The following is a 23,027-nucleotide window of genomic DNA, read 5'->3' as shown; positions in this document are numbered from 1 at the left end:
TCAATTTTTCATTAGTCCAAAAGTGTTTATCTGCCTTTAACATGCCCCTGACTCGAGCCGGATAGGGGTGGTGTGCGGTCGATCCGTGCTGCTCGCTTGTTAATTAAAGTTTATTTAATTGAAGAAGAACCGCAGCATTAATTAAGAAGGACCGCTCCACCCGCCCAGGTGGGTAAACCGTAACTTCTGGACCGCATCAGTTCAGTCAGTTCTAGTATTGACAAGCCTGAGATATCTTGTTGAGTGGAAGCATTGTGTCTGGAATTCTAAAATCCTTAACAGAATAGAAAATGACCTCTCTTTAAAAAAAAAAAGAAAGAAAGAAAGCAGAACACAAAAGAAAAGAAAAAAAATAGAAAAAACCCTGTTCATCAAAAAAATCATTCCTCTTGGGCACCAACCAAACCGGCTACATGCTGCTTCAAAAGCTCTCTCGTGATTTAATTTTTCTCTTGAATTTCAGCCAGGAGAAATGCATTCAACAGCTTTTTCTTTCTTTCTTTTTTTATACTGACAGAAACAAACTGCAACTTCTGCTTTTAATTGTTGGACTCAGTGCGGTCCGTGTGTCTCTCTGTGGGATCCGCACACAGAGAACGAGTTTATTCTGAAGCAGGAAACGGCGAATAAATCACCTGAGCCTCATGCACAGATAACAGATGGGAGGGGCCAGCCTTTGAACTAACATGTCACCTACCTGTGAGGAAAGACACACCCTGTGAATACAAAGCTGGGAACAAATGAAGACGCTCTGCCGCGAGCAGATGGGAATACACGATTGTCGCCTCTCCTCCAATAAACCTGAAGCTGCAATAAAACACACTGGCAGAGGTTCTGGACAAATCTATAAGTCATTTTTTTTTAACGCAACCACACATTGGTGTTGAATCTCAAAGAGAACATGCGCTGGGTCTCACTTGAGGAATGTGTGGAGTCAGAGCTTTGTCAAAGCATATGCTCCGTTTCAAAAAACCAAAACTTTAAGCGTGTGATCACACACACAGTTTGAGTTATTCAGGCCAAAACAAAATGAAGCAGATTTATTTAGGTCCGGACTAGCAAGCAAATAAAAAATTCTAATGATTGCACGCTGTTTGGTCATGAGAATCGAAATCCTAGACTTTAACTCCTCTGGTGAACATTGTGTAGTACAGAGCACTAAAGAGGAGCAGCTGTCCAGACTGAGGTTATCAGATGTCAGCATCCGTCTCCTCACACACAGCTTTTGTTCTGGGTTTGTCATCTGGAGTCGATCCCAGTTCTTTTCTTTTGAGACATTTGAGGCATTTCAGCGTGTGATTGTGTTGTGTTTAAGGTTGTTGTTCTCACATGGATCGATCTTTCAAATATGTCTTAAAACTTGTTGCGAACATTTCCTCATCGTGGCTTTCTTGCGTTTGTGTGTATATATATATATATATATATATATATATATATATATATATATATATATATATATACACACACACGTCTCCTATGATTTCGGCCCATCGCACCAAAGTAAACCTTTACTGAAGGAGTGATATAGGAGCGATGTAACCCAGAGCTCATAAAGCACGGCGCTGACAGTGCTGTAGCATGCATGCATATCTCATGAGATGAGAAAACTTCCGTCAGACAGGTGCCCATTCATCAAATTTGGAGTAAATCCATACTTTTCAATCATTAATTTTGTTTCCCTTCATTTACACATTTGACTGTATTTTTCAAAGAGTTTCATTTCGTAATGTGACATATTCATTTAGGAAAACAAATGGTTCTCTGATGTTCGCTAAATATAAAAAAAACGTGATTAATTACCTAAAACTGTGATATAAAAAAAAATCATTAAAAGATTAAAGCATATATCATATTTTTCCCCCTTCTCCTTCTGATTAATTGTGCCCGAGGTTTCTAAATAAGACACCCACATGTAGACAACATGTGCTGTTGGAGCTAGATCTTTTATTTGGACCTGCAGCGTGTTAATAAAGGCTCAGGTCTGCTGTCGTGGACACCAGTTGTCTGCAGTGTCTGTGCACAGCAAGGGGGAGTCTATTTGGAGGAAATACAGAAAGAATTTGGTGCCAATTACTTGTTCGGGAAACTCAAACATTATCTACAAAAACAGTTTTAAAAAAAGCGTTACAGAACTGACTGCACTGTTTGCGAGGAGCTGTTAGTACAGTGCAAATAACTGCACTAATGGCATCGATAACTGGAGGAATGGATGAAATGAAAGACCTTGCCTATTATACCTCTAAGTAGATTGTTATGCCATGTCATTATTTAAAAGCCAATGAGTAGACTTTGAAAATCTCCACATAAGATACTGTAGCTTGTCACATTTTTCTATGAAGAATTAATTCTATTGAAAAAAAGAAAAGAATCTGCACCCATTTTGAAAAAAGTAATAAATACATATTTTTTCTAATTGTAAAGCCAAACGAAAACTAGGTCCATCTTCTCTAATGTAAAGGTTTTGCTGCTTTTCTTTTTCATATGTGATAATCCATTTTATATATTTGAGGTTGGGACGGTTTCATAAACCAACATATTAATCAGTGAAACGCTTCACATAAGTCACATGTAAAGGATTCGCAGAATACGGCTTTGTGTGATGAAATAAAAAAGTGAAACGTGTTCTGACCGATGGAGCAGTCGGCCCCCTTCCAGTTGGCCTCGCAGATGCAGGTCCCCGAGTCGGTGTTGAAGGTGCCGTGACTGGAGCACTGCTCCGGACAAGTGCTCTTCAGGATCTCGCAGCCGATCCCTCCCCAGCCCGGGTTACAGTGGCACTCGCCGTGATGACAGGCTCCGTGACCGGAGCACGCCGGGTCCGAGCAGTCCACTGAGGACACACAAGTGAGGAACGACAACAATGTTAATTTTCCACTTCTGGACAGGATGTCAGAGCTAACTATTTACCCCGGCCACTTCCACTCTGCCACCAGCCAAGTTCCTAGAAGTGCTTCTGCTTCTGGAAGTGCTTCTGGAAGTGCTTCTGATGATGGCTGGTGAGCGACAGCAGAGGAGTTTGCAGTATTTAGTGGCGGCTGCTAGTCATTTCTCATCCTATGTTCTACTAGTTCTCTGAAAGTATATTATAGGGTACTTCCAATATACTGACAGCATAATTATGCTCCATCATAGGCACTAGGAACAAGGGCCTTATTGGTGTCTAGACAGATATAATCAATTACTAATAACAATTTGCAGATCAACTTGCTGATCTAGGTTATTAATTGGCAATTATGACCAACATAATCAACCCATAGGGATAATGGCAACAAGGCCATTGTGCTTCCTCTGTAGCTGATTGCTCTGTGCATTTCCACATCTACCTGGACAACGGAATTGATTATTAACCAATTTATCACAAGCTTGGAACCACGAATGCTCCCTCCTCCCATCTGTGTTTCCTTCCCACACTGCTTCCCTTTAAAGAACCGCGATGGTACTCATTTAGTCAACTCAATAGCTTTTTTTACGTGCAAGGTCAACAAGCCGCACATGTAAATCTGAGCTGATAATTGTCTTTGGTGTGCACGGGGATCAATGGAGTTAAATGCACTGAAGGCAAGGGGGAGGGTGGAAAGGTTAAGAAAGAAGAAGAAGAAGAAGCTTTTTCTCAATAAACGGAGGAAGGGATGCCATTGACTGATCGATTTAAAAAAAGGTGTCATCAACTGTGGAGCGTTCCAATACGGGACCTGCACAATCTGTTCCAGCGTGCACCATCATGCGGTCCAAACGCTAAGAGGGAGTTAATTTATACGCACGGTATCAATAACAACATCCCGAGCATTATCCGCTCGGTGGAGTTGAAAACAACCGATTGTTTCGCCAATAGACTATGTCAATTCCCCCCCCGAGCTTCACACAGAAATATGTTGCATCTAGCTGCTTCCGATCCGATGGGGGGAAAGCTGTTTTTAGTCCATTTACCTTGTTCACAGTTGGGTCCTTTGTGGCCGGTGTTACACGCACAGCTGCCCGACACGCACACTCCGTGTCCCCCGCATTGAGGATCGATACACTGGGAGGCGGGAATGTCACACTCAGTGCCCTTCCATCCGCTGTAGCACTGACAGCGCCCCCTGGTGTATTGGCCATTACCGCTGCACAGGACCGGACAGGCAGCTGAGGACAGACAACAGGCGGAAACAATTTATCTTGCACAATATCAGGGGGAGTTGGTGTATTATATTGTATTTAAAGCACATGTCAAACAATCTTCAATTGTATCCCTTTTATGATTAAAAGAACAACTTCAAATATATATTTGTGCAGGGTTAGATTGATACAAACTCTGCCGTCTGTACAAGAGATGCACTAATTGCAATTTTCTTGGCCATTGTTCTTGACTATGGGCTGGTGCAGGCTGGCCGGCAGTTGCTATTATAATTTTAAAGTATAAAATAATTTGGTTAAAAATAATTTAATATGCTGCCAATAGCTTTTTTATGTTTATTTATACTTCATGTAGGCTACCAGGTAGAGTGCACTGTGGCTGATTTAGTTAATCTAGTGCAGACCCAGACCCCCCCCCCATCGACCAATTGGAAGAATTATTTTGTTGGAAAATTTGCAAATGTTCCATTCACCCACATTGTTTTAAATAAAAGCAGACATTTCTGAAACCTGGGCCAACAATCTGCAAAGCTGGATATCATCATAGATTAAAAAAAAATATATAACCCTTTAAATAATAGACTGGATTGACAGAATAGGAGTAAAAATGATAGCATAATAATTACCTCTGGAACAGTACGGCCCTATGAATCCTGGGAAGCAGTGGCATGATCCCGCCACACACTCACCGTTCCCGTAACAGTTGTGTGTGCACTCCGTGACAGATTCTGCGGGCACAGCAGTGAGAAAGTCCAACTATTAATAACTCATCCGACTGCTGTAGTATAGAAAAATGTGAAATCCCACATTGGTATAACATTTGCAAGTGTACACTTTAATAAATACTGCAAGACAACTGAGATACTATCTTTTCCTTTGAAATAATTCCTAACCTCCTGCAGCACTAGTATAAGGCCTGGTATATATTTACAGCTATCTACCCATGTTCCACTAAGGTCTAAGCCTCCATAACATGTATGCTGCAGCCCGGCTCTCCCCATCTAAGCCATGTTAAGTAAAACCCCAATGGCATTTTAAATTAGACCAAATAATTCCATTTCCTTAACACATTTTGCTTTCCTCCTGTCTTCCTCTATCCCCCCTTCCCTCCCCCGTCAACCCCTTGAATGACTGATCATGCCCAAGCCATGCAATCTCTTGAGTGTTTATAGCTCAAATCCTCTTTGACTTGAAGTTAATCTGACATATCCTACAGACAGATCTGGTGTTCATTCAACAGACCATCGCTCATGAACGGCAACCCCCGAAAGACCAAGGCCCTCATTTTGATCGCCGTTAAGAGGGCAAACTTTTTTGTTATTACTCTGACTTGTATTGGATGTTCATTGAGCCAGTGTCGGACCCAGGCAATTTTGACCCCGCACATCGATTCCTTCATATTTGTATGGTGGGATCAATAGCACCCCCCAAAGGAAATAGAAAAACGTTAACTCAACCTTAGTGTTTTTCCCACCTCAAAACCCGCAAGGAAATTTCATAGACTTCAAAAGGCTGAAGAGGTTGTTAGGTGGGAAGGATCAATGATGGCGCATGGTTTCATATTATAGCGTTGAGCACAATAATCCACTCCCTTCCAGGGAAAATGTACACCCGCCTCCTAGGTGGCTCAAACTTTTAAAAAGCTCAGTGGAAGCCAGAACTTCCAGCAACCTAACTCATGCGGGCGCAGCTGTTTAAGGAAATTAACGTCTTCCAAACATGTCATTACACATCATTCCAATCACACTCATCATTAGCCGCCGCAGCAGATGTGCGTCCCCCGTACCCTGGATGATGGCGTTGTAGGACACCGTCTCGGCGTTCCGTCCGTCGTTATAAAACGCCAGGTGCCACACCCCCGAGTCCAGGTACTGGATGAATCCTGCTTGGTGGACGCTGACCGGGTGATCCAGCCGGGCCCTCGCCTCCGGTTCACTCTGGGTCCGGTGCTCTTTGGCGATAAGCCGGCTGCCGTCCAACAGCTCCACAAAGTCGTACTGCAAAAACAAAAACACCAGAAAAGATGCCGACAGATGCAGATGATTGTTACTTTAATGTTGGTATAATTAAATCAGGCAGTCGGGAGGCAAGAGAGTTCAAAATGTTGATATTTTCCTCTTTTGGATGCTTTGTATGGAGCTCCTCCACTGATTTCCTTAACAGTCTGAGAGGAACTCTTCAAAGTCGTAATTCAAGACACAACCAGAAGAGGTTTGTGTACCCAGTAAATATTCCACTATAATAAGTGTTGATTTTTCTGTGACAGTTATTTGGAGTTGATAGATGTTGTTTGGAGAGTTGTTTGTGTACTGATGGAGCTGATATGGCTCTGGGGCTAATGCTCAGAAATATTCCAAAAATATATTGTTAACTCAGACAGAGTGCACTTAAAGAGACTCTGGCGATGTGCTTAATATAATCTCTTAAATTAACACTGATAACGTACTGTGTAGATGCGTGTGCTTGAAATGCAGAGTTACTCCCTGCGCCTGCACAAAACACAAATACAAGGATAAACTAAGTGAAAAGCTTTCTTCAATGATTTCTATAAACAATTGCATGTGTCGTCTTTTAATTCCATTTGATACAAAACTGTTACTATTGTTTGATTTTTTTTATGTATTTTTACACAGGACTCCCTGAAAAGAAAACTGACTTAATATATGATGTAATCAGTTTATTTAAAGCAAATATGTCCTTGTTGGTAAGGTCAGAATTGTGTTATTCAAAACTACCAGATGCACAATGTACTGTACAGTCTACACAATGCATACACAGTATATATATGAAATATAACATGTATATATCTCAGGCTTATTTTTCTTTCTCATACGTGTTGGGATTGCGGCATAACAGTCACTCTATTTTTTTCAGGCAAACATTGATTTACGGGGTAAACAAGGAGTAACGAGTCATCCCTGCCAAGTGAAGCGAGTAAAGTGGCGCATTTGCTCTCACTGCACCTGCTCAACACCTGAACCTCATTCTGAGGGAGGCTGTAGGTTACAGAGCACTGCAGCAGAAAGCAGTGTAACACATATCAGCAGTCCCCGAACAGGCAAGAGGCTGCAGAGGAGCACAGATGTAGACAGATCCCCTGGCTAATGTGCTGGTAGCGCCGCAGATGTACTGAGCCCACAGTGAGGACCGGCGCTGGAGGAGGAGGAGAGTCTGTGGGCTGCTCGCAGTGTGATGCGTACACTTTGGCACTGTGGCTGCTTTTTTAGAAGAGCTTGGATTTAAATCCAATGACGAGGCTGTTTGCGGAGAGCTTTGATGGACTGCTAAGCCTTTGATTTTTTTGACTGATGCACAGTTGAGATGTTTTTTTTCTTCTTTTAATTAAATGTCAGACTTCTATATTTTACAATAAGCAATATCATTAAATTTAAATACATTTTACAAATACCACCGTAATTTTTTTTAATGCAAATTAGCAAGAGTCCACACGCTAAATAACTACAGATATGGGAAAATTCCAGGAATATTTATATTTTAATTTATTTGTTTTATTCAGAAAACAAGAAATAGTTAATGCACCCTGTAAGTATGTCCTCTACTACCAAAGCTGCATTTATCATTATGTTTAAAAGTAGCATTCCATGAAACGTCTACTGTATAAATAATATGATTTTTTATCCCAAACCGGATTTCAACCTCAGCAGCTCTCGTGGAATTTGTTTTGCCTCTTTCAGCTCTTTGCTTTGGTTTTCTGGCACACAATGAAATAAAAACAACCAATTTCCCGAAGCAGCAGAAAGCTGTTTTCAGGAACAACAAATAAAGTGAAGATAAACCCAGTGTGCTCTACCTGCCCAGCACCAAATGGCAGACCGACAAAGTTAGCAACCCACAGGTAACTACCCACCACTTACGAGCCAGCATTTCTTTTCCTCGAGAGTTTTTGGACACAAAACCAGAGCTAAAAGAAGAGTAAATGTTGGACTGGCATTCATCAGGTGGAAAGAGACAGAACTCCAAATGAATGCTGCTGCTGCTGCTCTGTTTCCATTTGATGTGAAAGTCGTCGACTGTTGGCTAACACTCGAGGCAAAACAACTTAATAAGCTAGTCATTAGTCAGCTTTTTCCATCTGTCATCATGTTATTGAGTTCTTCTTTGCCTAGTGGCCAAAAATTAATTATTGCAGATTTAAATCAGTATGTGCACAATATCCAGCCTCATTGAAACACAATGTGCTAGTTGAAAGAAAAGGGACAAAATAAAAGAAATGCATTAAAACAGGATTTAACCCTATCATCACTAACACTAACATCGGGTGATTTGTACCCGTTAATGTGGGTGGATATTACCATTGCATTACCATGTGCCTTCAGCAGACAAGGCTCCCAGGAACGGGTGGACCAAAGAACAAGTTTATAGCTCCATTATTTGTGTTTTTAATCATGTTTCATTGACGATTCCCTAATTTTTCACTCGATTTTGAGTTCCATAGGGTAAAATAAAAAAAGAGTACTTCAGTTTGCCTTTTATTTTTGTATTTTAATATATTTTGATGATAAGTATTTTTTATAAAATATACCCGATGTTAGTGATTGTGTTACCATTTGCAACATTAGTGTTCTAGGGCTCAGGAAACACACCCGTGGACCCGGGCAACCTTTAAGTTGACTTGCAAACGACAGGAAAGAGAGCATTAAGCGCGGGGCAGGTGAAGTCAACACTGTGATTTAAACCCCTTTGAGTGGAGCAGGGGGCAGGGAAGGGATATTAACCTTGCGGAAGTTGACTTCTTTGTGTTGTTGGCTTGAGGGGGAAGTAATAAAACAGTTCATCCCCCGGGCCCCAAACCTCCTGGCCAAGTGCATACATCTCGATTAGTCGATGTAAAAGCCATCCCAGCTCATCTCAATCCAACAATACCAGCGAATAACAGGCAACAGACAGAGCGTGGAGAGACATGGATGCCCAAAGGACACAGCAGGAACGCTCAGAGACTGCAAATTCTCCACAGTTTAGATTGAGTGAACTTTGTGCCGATTCTTAAGAAAAAGACAACAAAAGTTTGCTTCTCCCAACTTGTTTGGTTTGTATCAGCACAGACAGACACTCAATTGCAGATGGAGGAAGTCTATGTTTGTGAAAGGTGGAAAAGCTGTTGCACTTAAATGTTGTCTTGTCTTCCAGGCTGTGAATGCGACGAACAGTCGATATCTCTCATTGGGGTCTTTCATGCTCAGTTAAGTAAATGCATTGATTTGTGGCCCTGATCCCTGGACAGTATGGGATTTAGAGGCGGCCACAATGGACACCGCGTCCGGCATCGACAAGCTTGAGTAGTTGTGCAACAATTGCTGGAGACATAAAAGCAGTGGCTTGTTAATTAGTACCCTTTGGTCTTTGATTTTGTTGGGCTTCCTATTTTCACCTTGAAAATACAATCCAGCTCACCTGTTGTCACTCACATTGGACTTTCTTCCATCAAAGAGTGGCCCTAACTGTCTCCACTTGAGTGAAGCCCATCTTTACTAAGAGAGAATGTCAAGGAGGTGAAGCTAAGAGCTTTTGTAGTCAAGTGTGGTGGAAAATAGCCATTGCCTGAGTGCTTCCATCACCATCACCCAGACATCGGACATTACCATGCCCAGAAATGTCATTCAAGTGACACAGCAGACATGTTGGAAACACTTCAATTTGCAAATGGCAGACATTTAGTGGAAGTGAAAGACGTGCATGCCCACACAGGCAAATCAAAGCGAAGAGGACACAAAATGAAACTAAACTAGTGCCCTGCATACATGTCAGGAATTTAAATGAGTTACCAAATGAGGGCAGATAAAGAACCGCAATTAAATAATACGTATTCACTGTTTGTGACATTGTTTTTTGGGGCTAAAAGGGACAGGCACTAAAACAGAGCACTGCAAGGGTAAATAGAGGTTTATTCAGACAGCCGGTATGAGAAAAACAATGTTTTTTTAAACATTAAAGCATTTAAACATGTTCTCGGAGAAAAACTAAATTCTAATATGAACCTGATAATGTGTATACGTCCCCTTTAAGATGCAGTGAAATGGCCTCTTTTCGAGCCTTTAAGCGGCGATAATCAATTTCTTATATTTACATCTGATCACATGGCTGTTTAATGTGAAAAGGGTCTCTTGAAGTGATTATTAAGTCAGCTAGACAGCAGAAGTGTTCATTCAAGATTAGTCAAACCCGACCAAGACAGGATGGAGCTACAAAACCCCAGAGTGTATTTAATTAAGAAAAAAGCTTTCGAGGGGAAAAAAAGGGACAGAAATATATTTTTCCTCTTCTTTAAAAATTCCGTAGTAGAGTAAAGTGCTCAATCTTAAAGTGATTAAAAAAAATTAAAAAAGACTTTACCTGGGTGTGAGATGGTGCAAGACCCTTTCGTCCATAGACTCCGACCAGTGCGTTCTTCTGTACCGAGATGTTGAACTTCAGGAAGCGGGGTTGCTCCATGCTGAGATGAGAGCGCCAGAACACCCCTGGTGGGACGCTCTGCCCCGCCCTCTTCCCGATGTCGACCTGTCCCGTATCGATGGAGTTGTTCTCCTGGTGGGGCACGCTACTCCTTCCTAGAAGACAGAAACACCCCCCAACCGCTCAGATGATGTAATTTGTTACAGTTTCAAAACAGCACAGTTAAGGTGATATGGTATAAATCAGTCCTCACAAAGTCTTTCATGCATCACATACAACCTTCACATCTAAAACACCATTGTGTGTTTTTTGCCAGTTTTTTTATCTTTGCATATCGGTAAACGTTACATTCTATCTTTTGCTTTCCAGTGCAATCTTATTCCATTATTCAAGCCGGGACTTAACAATAAGACAGTCATATCTTTTCCAAATGAGCAGTGACCAAGCAAGGCAGGATTAAAAGTAATGGTTCCCTGCGGTCCATGAAGCACTGCTCACGGTAAAAAAAAAAAAAAAGACCAGATATAATTGGCTTTTATAAGACTCTAACAGGCCACATCTCCCATCTTTTCTCTGGTCCTGATGACTCATAGAGTAAGGCCTCATCTCAGATAAGGTCTAAATGGAACCTGTCAGATATACTGAGCGCTACCTTCCCAGAGCAATAACAGCAAATCAAAACTATTTTGCGAATGATGTCCTTAAACTGTGTCCTTAAAGCGCCAAAGATGGAGAGCTGGCCAGTTTTAATATCACTCATGCGCACATGAAAAACTGCAGTCTGCAAGGTGCAATTACATGAACGGATGACATTGTTAAGAAGAAAAATCTTTAAAGTGTTTTAAAGTCCTTGCCGTTAAAAGCTCTATTGTAGAAAGCAACGCAAATGTGACACAATTTACTGTGGCAATGACTCGTAACTTGTTCGGCGGATGATATAAAGCAACTCAACCTTTGCTCCCGCCTCTTGTAAGAAGCGCTTCCACGTGTCAACGGGTGTATACCGTCGCTTTGAGTCTATCTGTTTGTCCCAGGCCACCACTATTTGCATCCCTCGGTGTTGTGTGTGTGTAATGAGGCCATTGCCTGTCACTTTAGCTTCAGTCAACGCAAAGACTCGAAGCCAAGTTTACCTCTGGGGAGAATAATAGCCGGCTATTGATTGCCTTTAAACAGTCCAAAACCTGCCTCATGCTATCTTAATTAGCAGTACTTATGAGGATTTAAATCTAGCAGAGTTTAAACAATTGAGTTTTTGCCTGGCCTACTCAACTCAATTAATGCTTCCGTGGCCGTGCATTCTAAATACCGCAATGTGCTTGGAGATTAATTTGGTGGCTTTTGCTGTAAAGGTGAGCAGAGACGGCCTGCCCGCTTGTTGTTGCATACACAATGGCCCTCGATTATGATTAGGTAGTACAAATCTGTCTGGAATAAGTCAATTAATATTCAGGAGGTGAAAAGATCTCAATAAACTGTAAGGGCTGACTGGGCATCACTCACAAGGCCAAATGGTTTGCTGTCGCAATTTGTCTCTCTTAATCGTCATTTGAACCTTTACTTGATTTAATTAATTTGTGTTCTTTAACCTTTTCTTCAGCTGGCAATTCATTTCAAAAAGCATTAATCACACACGGCTTGATTTCCTTTCATTTCATTTGGACGTTTCAAGTCGTCGTACAACTGGTCAACGTCCTGCTTTTTTGCCAAGCAATCATATTGCTGAGTGTATTATTCATTTTGTGAAAGAAAATAAAAATAAAACCCCGATAGCAAAATATTCAAATATCAGTGCCAATCACCTTGACCAGAATGCAAAGCCGACAAATGAATAAACAATCTCATTCTTGTGCATCAAAACTGGAAAGGCTTCATTTGAATGTTAATTAGCGGTTTATTGAGATGTCAGTCTTTCATTTTGCTCACCGTCAGCAGCCAGAGCTGTCACTACGCTCGACTGAGTGGGCCCCGTCTTCCCAACTCCTCCGTTTTCAAAAGCCGGCTGGTTGTCCAACTCTTGGAGCTGCCAATTGAGGCCGAAAAGGTGCATTGCTGTGAAAAACACAAAAAAATAAATAAAAAAAAAAAGCTGTGTGGGCTTCTAAAAATGGATAAACAAATAAGCAAATAGCTGCACAAACACAATCAGGCCACTTACGAATAACACACATGTGGGAGAGCACAATGGGTGGATTCAATGCAGGAGAAGACAAAAAAAGAAGAAGAAACACTACAGTTTAACTTCCAACATTTCAGTTTTTCGTTGGGCTCTCCAATGGGTGTTTTTGTGTGTAAACACAGCACTGATAGAGGCCAGACAAAGTCATTCCAATCAATACCTAGGAACCCTGTTGCTCTATCATGTTTCCTCAGGGAGCACTGTTCATTAATGTGCCACAGTGTCTGCACACAAACGGCGACTGCATCAAACCGAGCAGAATTTCCGCTTTGACACAAACCTCTCACTTCAAGACAAAGCAGATGAGATACAGCGGGGGGAAAAAAAAAGCGCGGAACTCTCCGAAATCTAATACAAAGCAGGAAGACGGCGAGACGCAGCTACACGTGTGCGGAAGACTAAGATGGAGGAAGAGAAAGAAAGGGAGAGTCTTTTGAGAAGGAGCAAGGCACTTCATTGAGACAGACAGTCACACAGCAGGGGGAGGAAGTGAGGGGGTAAGATGCTGCAACACTCCTCTTGTTGGCTTTCAGTCAGCCAACCTGCTTTATTGTGTCAGTATCGGAGGCAATCAAACTGTGTTCTTGTTGTTTTTTGGAAACTGAGGTGCTCCTGCGAGGCGCAGCGAGAGGGCCAATCTCCTTCAAAGTCACCAGCCGGAGAACATGCTGAGGAAGCATCTTGATTTCCGACCATTTGATCTGGGAGAGGAACTTTTCCCAAACCCGTTTGCCGCAAGATGGATATTGACTGCAGCAAATAACTTGAGAGGTGGATGCGAGGCCTGAGAGGATATCAAATGCGAAGGAGACCAAACGAGAGATTGAATACCGTTATGGATAGTGTCTCAACGTGCGCTTTGTGAAGAAATCAGGCACTCGTTTTGTCAGAGCCGGCTGATGAACACACTTGGCATCAATGCACGCAGCACTGTCCTTGGTCGATCAAATGCTCCCGTAGCCTTGACTTCCAATCAAATAATGCAGATTTAACACGAGTGGTAATGTTTGGTCGCACAGTCCATTCAGCCAGCATTAATCCGTGTGTCAGAATCCAGGTCGGATGCAGGCGAAGCAAACCAGCAACATCACCAGCAGCACAAACGAATGCTGAATATCTTTGATAAGTCGGACTTTTCTCTCTTAATGGACTAGTCTTGACAGATGTGAGATCCGTGCATTTATGTATTTTTTTTGCGTCATATGTTTTCCAGCATCAACGCAGTTTCCTGTTGCTATAGGTTTCATCCATCTGCAATCAGATCCAGATGAGCCTCACTCTGCCACGCTAACTGACGGACACAGACATCTGCCAACAATCGTCACACACTTCTCAAAAAATTGTCTCATTACGCTGAGTACATTCACCTTGGCTTCTAAAACTTCTATATTCATATTGACTTTTTGCAAAGTACTTACTGCGTAAATGTCTTGATTTCTCAGACTAACGCGTTGGCGGCTTTAAGCTGCCGAAAGGCTCCAGAATCTTGAGGAAAACACGGTGTGCTGTGCCGCAGCCCAAATTGGAAGGATCAACCGAGGACGTGGAGCGTTAACCCGAGGTGACACCTACTCTTGCCAAGCGATTGACAACGTGAAATTAGAGCAGGTTAAAAGGCATCACTTAAGGAATAAAAGGTGGCATAATCTTAAGAAACAAAAACCTGTATTTAAAAAATTAGCATAAAGTATTTTGGAAAATGAAGCCTTTTAATGCGGAGAGAAAAATCGCTCTCTAAGCTGACTGGCAGAAGACAAGACATCACACTTGATCAAAGGACACATGGAATGATAGACGGTGCTATAAAACACAAAAGGGTTGTTGCCTTATAGCTGAATGTGCAATACGCTTTTTAAAAATATTATTTTTAATGCTTTGAAGACAGCAGCCCTGTGATGCTATACTTGGGCTGTGTGGTGGTTTGAGCTGATGGCAAACATCAGCGTGCGACAGGAACATGCTCAGAGTGACAGTGCAAACATACTGATGAGTATATATGTATACCGGGTTCATGCTAACATTAGCTAATTACGGCTAAACAGAAAGCTCTGTTTGAAGGGCAGTTATTTGGTTATAAACCAAAGAGTCAAACGGAAACTTTGATCCAATGTGGTTGGCGCTCGATGAAAAGTCTGTCATCACCAACGTTAGTAGAATTCATCCACTGGGGACAATGGATATTTGTAGCCAATTTACCAGCATTTTCATCCAATAGCTCACCTATAGATGTCAGCCTCATGGTGGCGCTGAAGTAAAATTCAGGGTCGTAAAAACCCATCTCCACCGGCTTGGTTCCTGATTGTGGACTCTAGTTAATGTACTTCGATCCGTGCAGAGACTTTCCGCAGCTTAACATTGGGCACTCACATCTCCCACTGTCACCAAATTTCGACAGTGTGGCATCAGACACGGCACAGAACCACCGAGAGGCTTCCCCTCTTCACTGCTCTCAGCGTGCTAGGACCTGAATCAGGCGCCACTTACCTCATCAACAAATTTCTTTGAGGTGAATAGCCCCTCAAATTTATGAATTTGCATAAGTTATTCCTGCAGCCTAGGTCAGTTCAATTCATATTTATGGGGCATGAGCAACTCCCTTCCTGAGCAAGAAGCTGAGAAAGCTATAGCCGCTGTCTCTGAAGTCGAAATGTGCCCTGCGGAACACCTCCACCAGCGGTGGAAGGGAGGGTGAAGTTCACAACATGTTTGTTTGATCTCTGATGTGCGCACGCTATTTAGTGTACAGAATTACAAGCGCAGGAGGAAAAAAAAACGCAACACGAGCCCGAGATAATCTTCCTGGCTGCACTCACAGCAAATCTCCCATTTTGTTCACCTGGAAAATGCGGCGCTAATCAGGCTCCAGATGAAAGTATGTATCTCTTCTTGATAGGCAAAAAATAAATAATGAATTATTCAGCTGAGCAACCTAAGGCATTAAAAACATGAATGAGTATAAAACCTCTTAAGTGTTTCCTGTTAAAATATGCAGAGGACGCCAATCTGATGGCCAACCTCACCAAGAATAATTAGTCCATTTGCCACAGAGAGAGGTGACCCATCTGGAGTCACAGTGTGCCAACAACAACTTGGAGCTCAACAGCCTCAAAATGATTGAGATAAACATTGTTTTATGCTGGAACCTGCCTGCACATCCCCCCAGAAACATCCCCCGGGGACCGCTCCAAATAAGCCGCAATGCTCAGAGCATGGCTAAGATGTTCCTGTTTTCTGGGGTAGCATCTCCTCCCACCTTAAAATGGAACGACAACATCCCGAACACAAGATCGACCAGGATCCTGTGGCAATTGAAGCAAGCTCTCTGTCTCCTTCTGTATATTTCTGTGGGATTTCTAGATTTATTTTTAGTAGTGTTAGATTAGTGTCAGAAGCTGTCGGCTTTTTTTTTTATTCTACTCATCACCGATGATGTCATCCAATTTCCTCTGGCAACTGGCACGGCCTTGTTAAACCCAAATGTGCCCACCGTGTCAACAATTTCATGAGGGCCATCACTTTAATCAACCAGCCTTCACTAAAAAAAAAAAAACACACGATTAACCGGAAATTGATTCTCACCCTTTTCTGATAAATTAATTTTTTTGAGCTACAAGGTTACAGGGAATTAATTACTTCCTAAAAATCTGTGAGAATCACTTTTACAAGCAGCTGATAACACAAAATCATCCTTGCTTCATTGAAAGACCTTTTTCAATCAATGCATTCTCTATATACAGTATGTCTGCCATTCAAAAGCAAACGTCAGACAAAAGAAGTTTTCTCCTTTTAAACATTCCGCTCAAACATGCTCAGCGAGGATAAGGTTTTGCATTTGGTTTTGTTTGTGAGGTTCTATTTGAAGTGCATTTCCAAGAATCCACATGCTGTTTCTGCATCCAATCAGAGCATCAAAGCTCTGGGCTCTGTCCTGATTGGCCTCCCCCTGTATCTGAACAATTGCTGAAATTCTTCCAATCAGGCGCAGTTTGCAGAACTGGAACTGGAAAGCCTCACCTCAGCAGGTTTGCCTCATTTGGATTACAGGAGCTGCTGTTGTTCACCAGCCCCGGTTCAGTTTTGAGATAGTTCTGCTCGCTGTTCTTCAAATTAATTCAATAAAAAAAAAAAAACTAAAATAAAACAAGGAATATTAGTCTTAACCTGAGCCACAGACAAAAACAAAACATGGCACAGTAAACTTCAAACACAGTCCTATTTTAACATAGAACAGATGCAGGTGTGCCTGTATTTGTCTTTGAGTTTGTCTTTGTACTAATAGAACTGTGCGGGCTGACAGTAGAAAAGTATTAAAGCATGAGTGCACATTGTATCTATTTGAGTCATTGCACCTGGCAGGAGAATTGGCGATGGATGAAAGGGAGAGGAAGTGGTGGAAACACTATCAGACACCTGAGGCAAGTGGCGGAGGGGTGCATCTGTTTAACTCACACTCACAAAACACACAAACATACACACACACACATACCAAACGAGCCGGAGCACCAGGTACCCACACCCTGGAATCGGGCCAAAAATACAATTCCCAGACATCCGACAGGTCTACAATTAAACAAGTCTGTGATTGTTGAGAGGAAAATGTTGTGAATGAATCCAATCTGCTCCAACGGTTAGGGACAAAAGAGGAACAAATGACTCCTCTTCGCTGTGTAAACTGAGCAGATCTGTCACGGGTACAAATAAAACTAGAAACTGATTTCCTACACACAGAGGAGCAGCTAAGTTATATGTACATATCCATACTAATTTTATGACATAAGATCATGAACGACAACAAGTAGCAGAACAGTTAGTCAATAAAGGGAATGTGAATATTGATATAGCACATTTATGACCTCTTCTCCAGGAGAGCACTCCCCTTTCTATTCACCAATAAAACACTGGTTATAGGATCTTCCCAACAACCCCATATTTCTCCTTATACAACTGTGTCACATTTCCCCTGCCTCCAATACTTATATATATCCGCTCTGGGAGAGAGGCACAGTGTAAAGATTAAGGGCTTGGATGACAAGGGACGGCATGAGGAGACATGAATCTGTAACAGGTTTATTGCTGTGGTCAAGATCCGAAAGGTTAGCAAGAAGTCAGATTCGACACATGCTGGAAAAAGAAAGGGAATAACACCCAAAGGAGGGGGGAGAGGATGAGCATTAGTTTATCTTAAAAAAAAAAGATGAAGCATTTTATATCCAAGAGGAATAAGCAAGATCTGGTTCAAGTGCAACAAAGGCTTTGTGGACCGTGGATTTCTGTAAAGATCAAGTGTTTGTGATCTGTTTCCTTTGTTGTAGGAGTTCGGCTCCTCCAACTTGTGTTGTTGTTCCCGACGTCGCCATCTGCGCTGGCCGTTCAAAACGCCCTGCCCGTGTTTTCCCATGACCCTCTGAGGACATACATTCTGTCAACCGGGGATCAGAAGTGCGGAGATGATGCACAGCCCCCTGTCAAAAGGGAAACAGACAGCGCTGTCTTGTAGGAAACTGCACTCGGGCCATGTCTGCATATCTGACTGAGAGCTTAGTCAGACAGACAGACGCTACTGAATCATATCAGGACATCTGCAATTTCTGCAGAAAGGAAAAGGCAGTGGAATAGAAATACTCCTGGCAGAGATCAAACTTCACACAGATTAAGAGGCCTGCTTCCTACATTCTCACTAAGCAACTTGTCTATCATTTGTTCCGTTTGACTGAATGACATGTCAGAAGATCGTCTAATGCCGCAGTAGATAATAGAGTCATGTTTTTCTCTCCTTATAACTGAAAGAAAGATCTTGCTTCCGGCACAGAAATTGCTGTTTTTCACCCACCCGGGTGACAGCTTGTGCTGCACCTCCACATCAGACAATAACAACAAGTATTCCCTGGCAATATTCATGACAAAGCCTGTATAGTTAATTGCGTCTGGCTTAGATAGATGATTTGTTTCAAATGAACAGTATTTAGATGTAAACACGCCGTACTTTGGAGATCTAATAGTGTTAACACAAAGAGCCATCCATCCTCCCTGAGAAAAACAAATATCCTCAAGGCAGCTTTTTTCCCTGAATCGCCTCTTCAGAGAATCAAGGGAAAAGTCCTGGTCTGAGCCCCCAGTGGGTACAGATGTTCAGCCTAGAATATGTGGTAATGTGGGCAGTTTACAGATGAGATTTTCACCTCGTGAACTGCTTCCAAACTCGATCAGGGACTGAAGTGGACCGATGTGAGGAGGAAAAGAGAGGTTTTCTTAAAAACTGCTACCGTGGAGCTGAGCTGGAGTAGCAAGTCTGAAGGCTGGAAGGAGTGTGGCCTTGAACTGATAAAGCCAACGTGTGGTCAACCATACAGATCAAGATTTTGGGGGGGATTGAGACAGAGAGACAGAGAGCGAAAGGGAGATGTGAGCAGCACCGCTTTTAAGTCTCTTGTGGTCGGTCCAAATCAGGCCTTAACTCTTTGTGAGCAAGTCCAAGTCATCCACTCATTAATCTTCATAAACAAATTGCAAGTCAAGATGAAAAGACTGAATGCTGACCATTAAAATGGCATGCTTTATGGTTGTGACATTTTCCTTTCCAAGCAGTTTTAATTGTGTTTTTTTTTTTTTACCATTGCTGCCTGGGACAGAGACACTTTAACACAGAGGTCTAATAATTAAATATGCCGGGAATGACTGTCTTGTTTATGTTGTATTAGTTACGCAGTCTCAAATCAAAACTTGAATGTTTTTGCTGTCAACCCTGAAGGGTGAAGTCCAGACTTCAGGGAGTCAAGTCTCAAGCAGTTGCACATTCTAATTTGTGTGGCTCACTATTAGTAATGTGTGTTTGATATGTATCGCTATATAATGTGATAATCTCAATAATGTCCCCCTAATAACTGTAACTTCTCCTTCTGCGTGTGATTTCAAAATGGCCGACAGACATCACACCTCATCCTTACCAATGCAGTAGCAGAGGATGATGGACAGAACCACAGCGATCCCCACCGCGATCAGGGCGGTGCACTTCCAGGAGCAGTGCTTCGGGGACTTCTTGAACTTGAACGCCCCTCTGGACAGGCTGTTTCTGGGCAGAGGGCGCGCCGGCGTCGAGTAAACCGTCCCCGTCGCCATGGTGTAGCCGGGGGCCGCCGCGCCAAAGAAAGGTGTCGTTCCTGTGCCCGTCTTAAAAAGGAAGTGCCTGCAGAAAAAGGGGGGAGGGCGGGGGAGAGAAGGGGCATTGTGTAAATAACGGTAAAAAGATGGATGGTTCAAAACAGCACGCCCAAAGTTAATAAAGGTTTCAGCGGTTTAATTTATGTGTCCATCTCTTTAGTTGGATAAAAGACCCTCCACAAATTAGTTCCTGTCCCCAAACGCTCCAAGCAAGTCCAATTAAAAATTAAAAATCGCCAAGTATCCGAAGAAAACACAAAAATACAGTGTACCCTAGAATACCAGTAACTCCCATGTGTATCACGCTGCGTGACGATCTGGGTTGAATTATAATATTCAGATAATCCTGACATTGGAAGAGGTGAACAAAAAGTACCTCATAAAAACAATCATCTCCCACTTGCCCTTTTACAACTGGGCCTTTGCTAATAACCCATTATACCTGGGGTAATTAAGAGGGTTTAATCAAATGCACTATAGAGCGATTGTCCTATTAACTTTTAAACCCCACGTGAAAAGCTCTTAAGTAAATGAATTAAGCCTTGTTGCCACTCTTGCCACTACTTAGAGATTAATACCCAAATGCCTCCAGGCTTATGGGGACGACCAGGGAAATTGGACAGATTGACCATGCATTGCAAATGCTCCTCCGTTCCAGAACTGTATAATTTCATTGTGAAAAACTTTGCCCACTGTTTAGTACAAATGAAATGCATTGTTGAGCAATATTTACCGGTACTACTTTGCAGATTGATGTTGATTGGCTACATTGATGAAAAGCCCTCTGAGGCAAATTAGTCATTTGTGAATTTGGGCTACATAAAATAAAATAAACTGAATTGAATTACTTTCCTACAGATGAGAAATTTCTGAAACAAAAACTTTTAAATTCTTCACCAAGATTACTTTGGGAGTTGATTGTAAAACATGACTTGTGCTGATAAATAATTAACGCTCACAGAAACACACAAAATTACACCTGAGAGTTCCTGCCCAGCAATATGTTATTCAAGTGGAACCGTTTAGGGTTGAAGGGCCTTTTGCTCAACGTAATAATTAAAAATAAAAAAAGTAAGAAACAGCTTAAAGTCGTTAAGTTTTACAGTGTTTTAAGGGTAGTATAGATTCCTGGAGGAACGGGTTGGCATAGCAGCCGCTAATTTACACCAATAAACTGATAAAGCCGTGTTTGCTCATCAATTATTTGTGCGGCATCTGTGAAGTCGCCATGTAAATTTCGTATAGGCTTTGTAATCCCAACTGTGAATCTGTACTAAGAGAGCTTGAGAACGGCTAATTGGGTGCATAATCTGAAGATGAGCCGTTAAGGACTGAAAATCCGATGTAGTGGCACTTACTGATCACAGTTTCCCTGATTATTCGATAGGAACGGCCGGCCAACAAAACCTGAAACGGTTTAATTCACCACAGTGTTCTCTTTGTTGGACTAAATGTTGACTTTGAAGACTTTCCCGGTGTCAGCGGTCCAAAAACATGCACAGGGGAAGTCAGCAATCGGATATTTGTGAAATCGTTTTAACAGGTTTGTTTTACAAAGGACGCCTCATAAACCTACACCATAATGCATGCTCATATTTCATCACGCTGCTGATATTTCAGCTGCTTCCCATCTCCTGTGAGGATATATCTGTTCTAAAAACCTCCTTTGATCAATGCCTGTCTAAAAAGAACAAATGTCAGATTCTGATCGTCTGGCTCCTTGATGCCCCGATTGACACGTGCTGTCATGGACAGATTCCATTTAAAGGTTACCGTGTGTCACTGCCGGAATGACAATGCTCAGGGAGTCTGCAAAAAAACCTGGGGCAGGTTCAGATGCTTCAATCTGGAACAATCTGTACTGTTGCTGCAGCAGACACAGACGCTGTAATACACAGTTGGGTATGAATTGAGGTCAAAATGTGTCTGAGGCAGACGTGTAGTCAGACGGAGTTAAGTGTAAATGGATGCAATCTGATGAGGTAGACAGAAAGGGATGTGATCCTGTGAGTTCATCTGTTCGTGTGGACTCTATTAAAGGGAGGTGACAAGCTGCAGAGGTGACGTGGAGACAGTTTTGTCTGTAAATAAAATATCTCAAATCTACCCGGGCTCTTATTTATGCAACGATACAAGCACATAATGTTCTCATTGGCTCCAAGTCAAAGAAACCTGAACACAAAAATGCATAATCAGTGGCAACATCTATGCTAGGTCACATGGAGAGGGCATCATTTTTACTAACAACGAAACTAAGTGATGGAAAACAGGGATAATGAATATGTACGAATTGTGAAATAGTTTATTTGCACAATTCAGTTGATTGAACAATTTGAGCGCACATATAATTACCAGAAACATATGGCACGCTGTGGGTGGTCTCAAACTGGGGTGTCAGCTATATTTCAGTCATGTATATCCCATTTGCTTTGAAGGAGAAAGTGTCGAGTGAAACTAAAAGCTGTCAGAATCTGAGCGGACCAGCGGCACCGAGACAAATTCCTGCGCTGGACATTTATTGCACTCGGCGTTTAATGTAATTCTGGTGTTGATGTTCTCCATGTCGGCCTTTTTTTTCTTCCTCCCTCCACAGAGCAGAGTGAAGGGGTCTAAAGATGAAATGCTGTTGGACATGATTAACAAACAGCGGAGCAGTGTAAATGTCTTCTGGATGACCGGCTAATTGATTACAGCCAGTGTGATGCAACAAGGCACATTACTATGCTAATCCAGCCAGCCCCAGCGATAGCAATGTGGTGCGCTTTCAGCGAGCGAGACGGAGAGACAGAGGGAGGAAAAAAAGACAATCAAGAGAGTGTGAGACGGAGAGGGAAAGAGAGCAAAATGAATGGCTGCGTGTCAGTGTGTGATCGCGGTGCGTTTGTGGGCACGTCCTGGCTGTCCCATTGAGAAGCCCGCGACACAAAAGCATCAGCCAGCCCGGCCTCCTCTGCTCTCACAACACTGCTTGTCATCGGGATGACATTTGAAAACATCCTCACAGAGGACAAAAGACTAAACAGAGAGTGGGTGGATTGTCTGCGGCTAAGCTCCAGCTGGAAGGGCGAGAGAGCACAGTAGAAACAATGCGAATCGGAGCCCTCAGAATATGTAATCTGCCTATTAGCTGCTGTTCTGTGTTAGCATTAGCATTTCAAGGTGAGAG

The 23,027-nt window shown here is 42.4% G+C and overlaps 1 protein-coding gene across 1 annotated transcript in view; it reads right to left on the bottom strand.

The window, feature by feature from the left end:
* LOC306745860 (teneurin-3) overlaps positions 1 to 23,027 on the bottom strand; it is a gene marked incomplete at its 3' end in the record, with an annotated part of 124,155 nt that overhangs the window by 47,294 nt on the left and 53,834 nt on the right. Inside the window, exons 3-9 of the mRNA XM_079228711.1 lie at positions 19,648 to 19,886; positions 12,451 to 12,576; positions 10,465 to 10,679; positions 5,900 to 6,110; positions 4,740 to 4,841; positions 3,928 to 4,122; positions 2,630 to 2,830 (exon numbers count right to left, since the gene is read on the bottom strand). Coding sequence (XP_079084837.1) covers positions 2,630 to 2,830; positions 3,928 to 4,122; positions 4,740 to 4,841; positions 5,900 to 6,110; positions 10,465 to 10,679; positions 12,451 to 12,576; positions 19,648 to 19,886 — 1,289 coding nt within the window. The remainder of the gene's footprint in view (positions 1 to 2,629; positions 2,831 to 3,927; positions 4,123 to 4,739; positions 4,842 to 5,899; positions 6,111 to 10,464; positions 10,680 to 12,450; positions 12,577 to 19,647; positions 19,887 to 23,027) is intronic.

This window comes from Taurulus bubalis (genome assembly GCF_910589615.1).
Source record: "Taurulus bubalis genome assembly, chromosome: 13".
Classification (NCBI taxonomy): domain Eukaryota; kingdom Metazoa; phylum Chordata; class Actinopteri; order Perciformes; family Cottidae; genus Taurulus; species Taurulus bubalis.
Note: the sequence above shows the minus strand (reverse complement) of the source record. Positions and strands in the feature narration are given on the sequence as shown.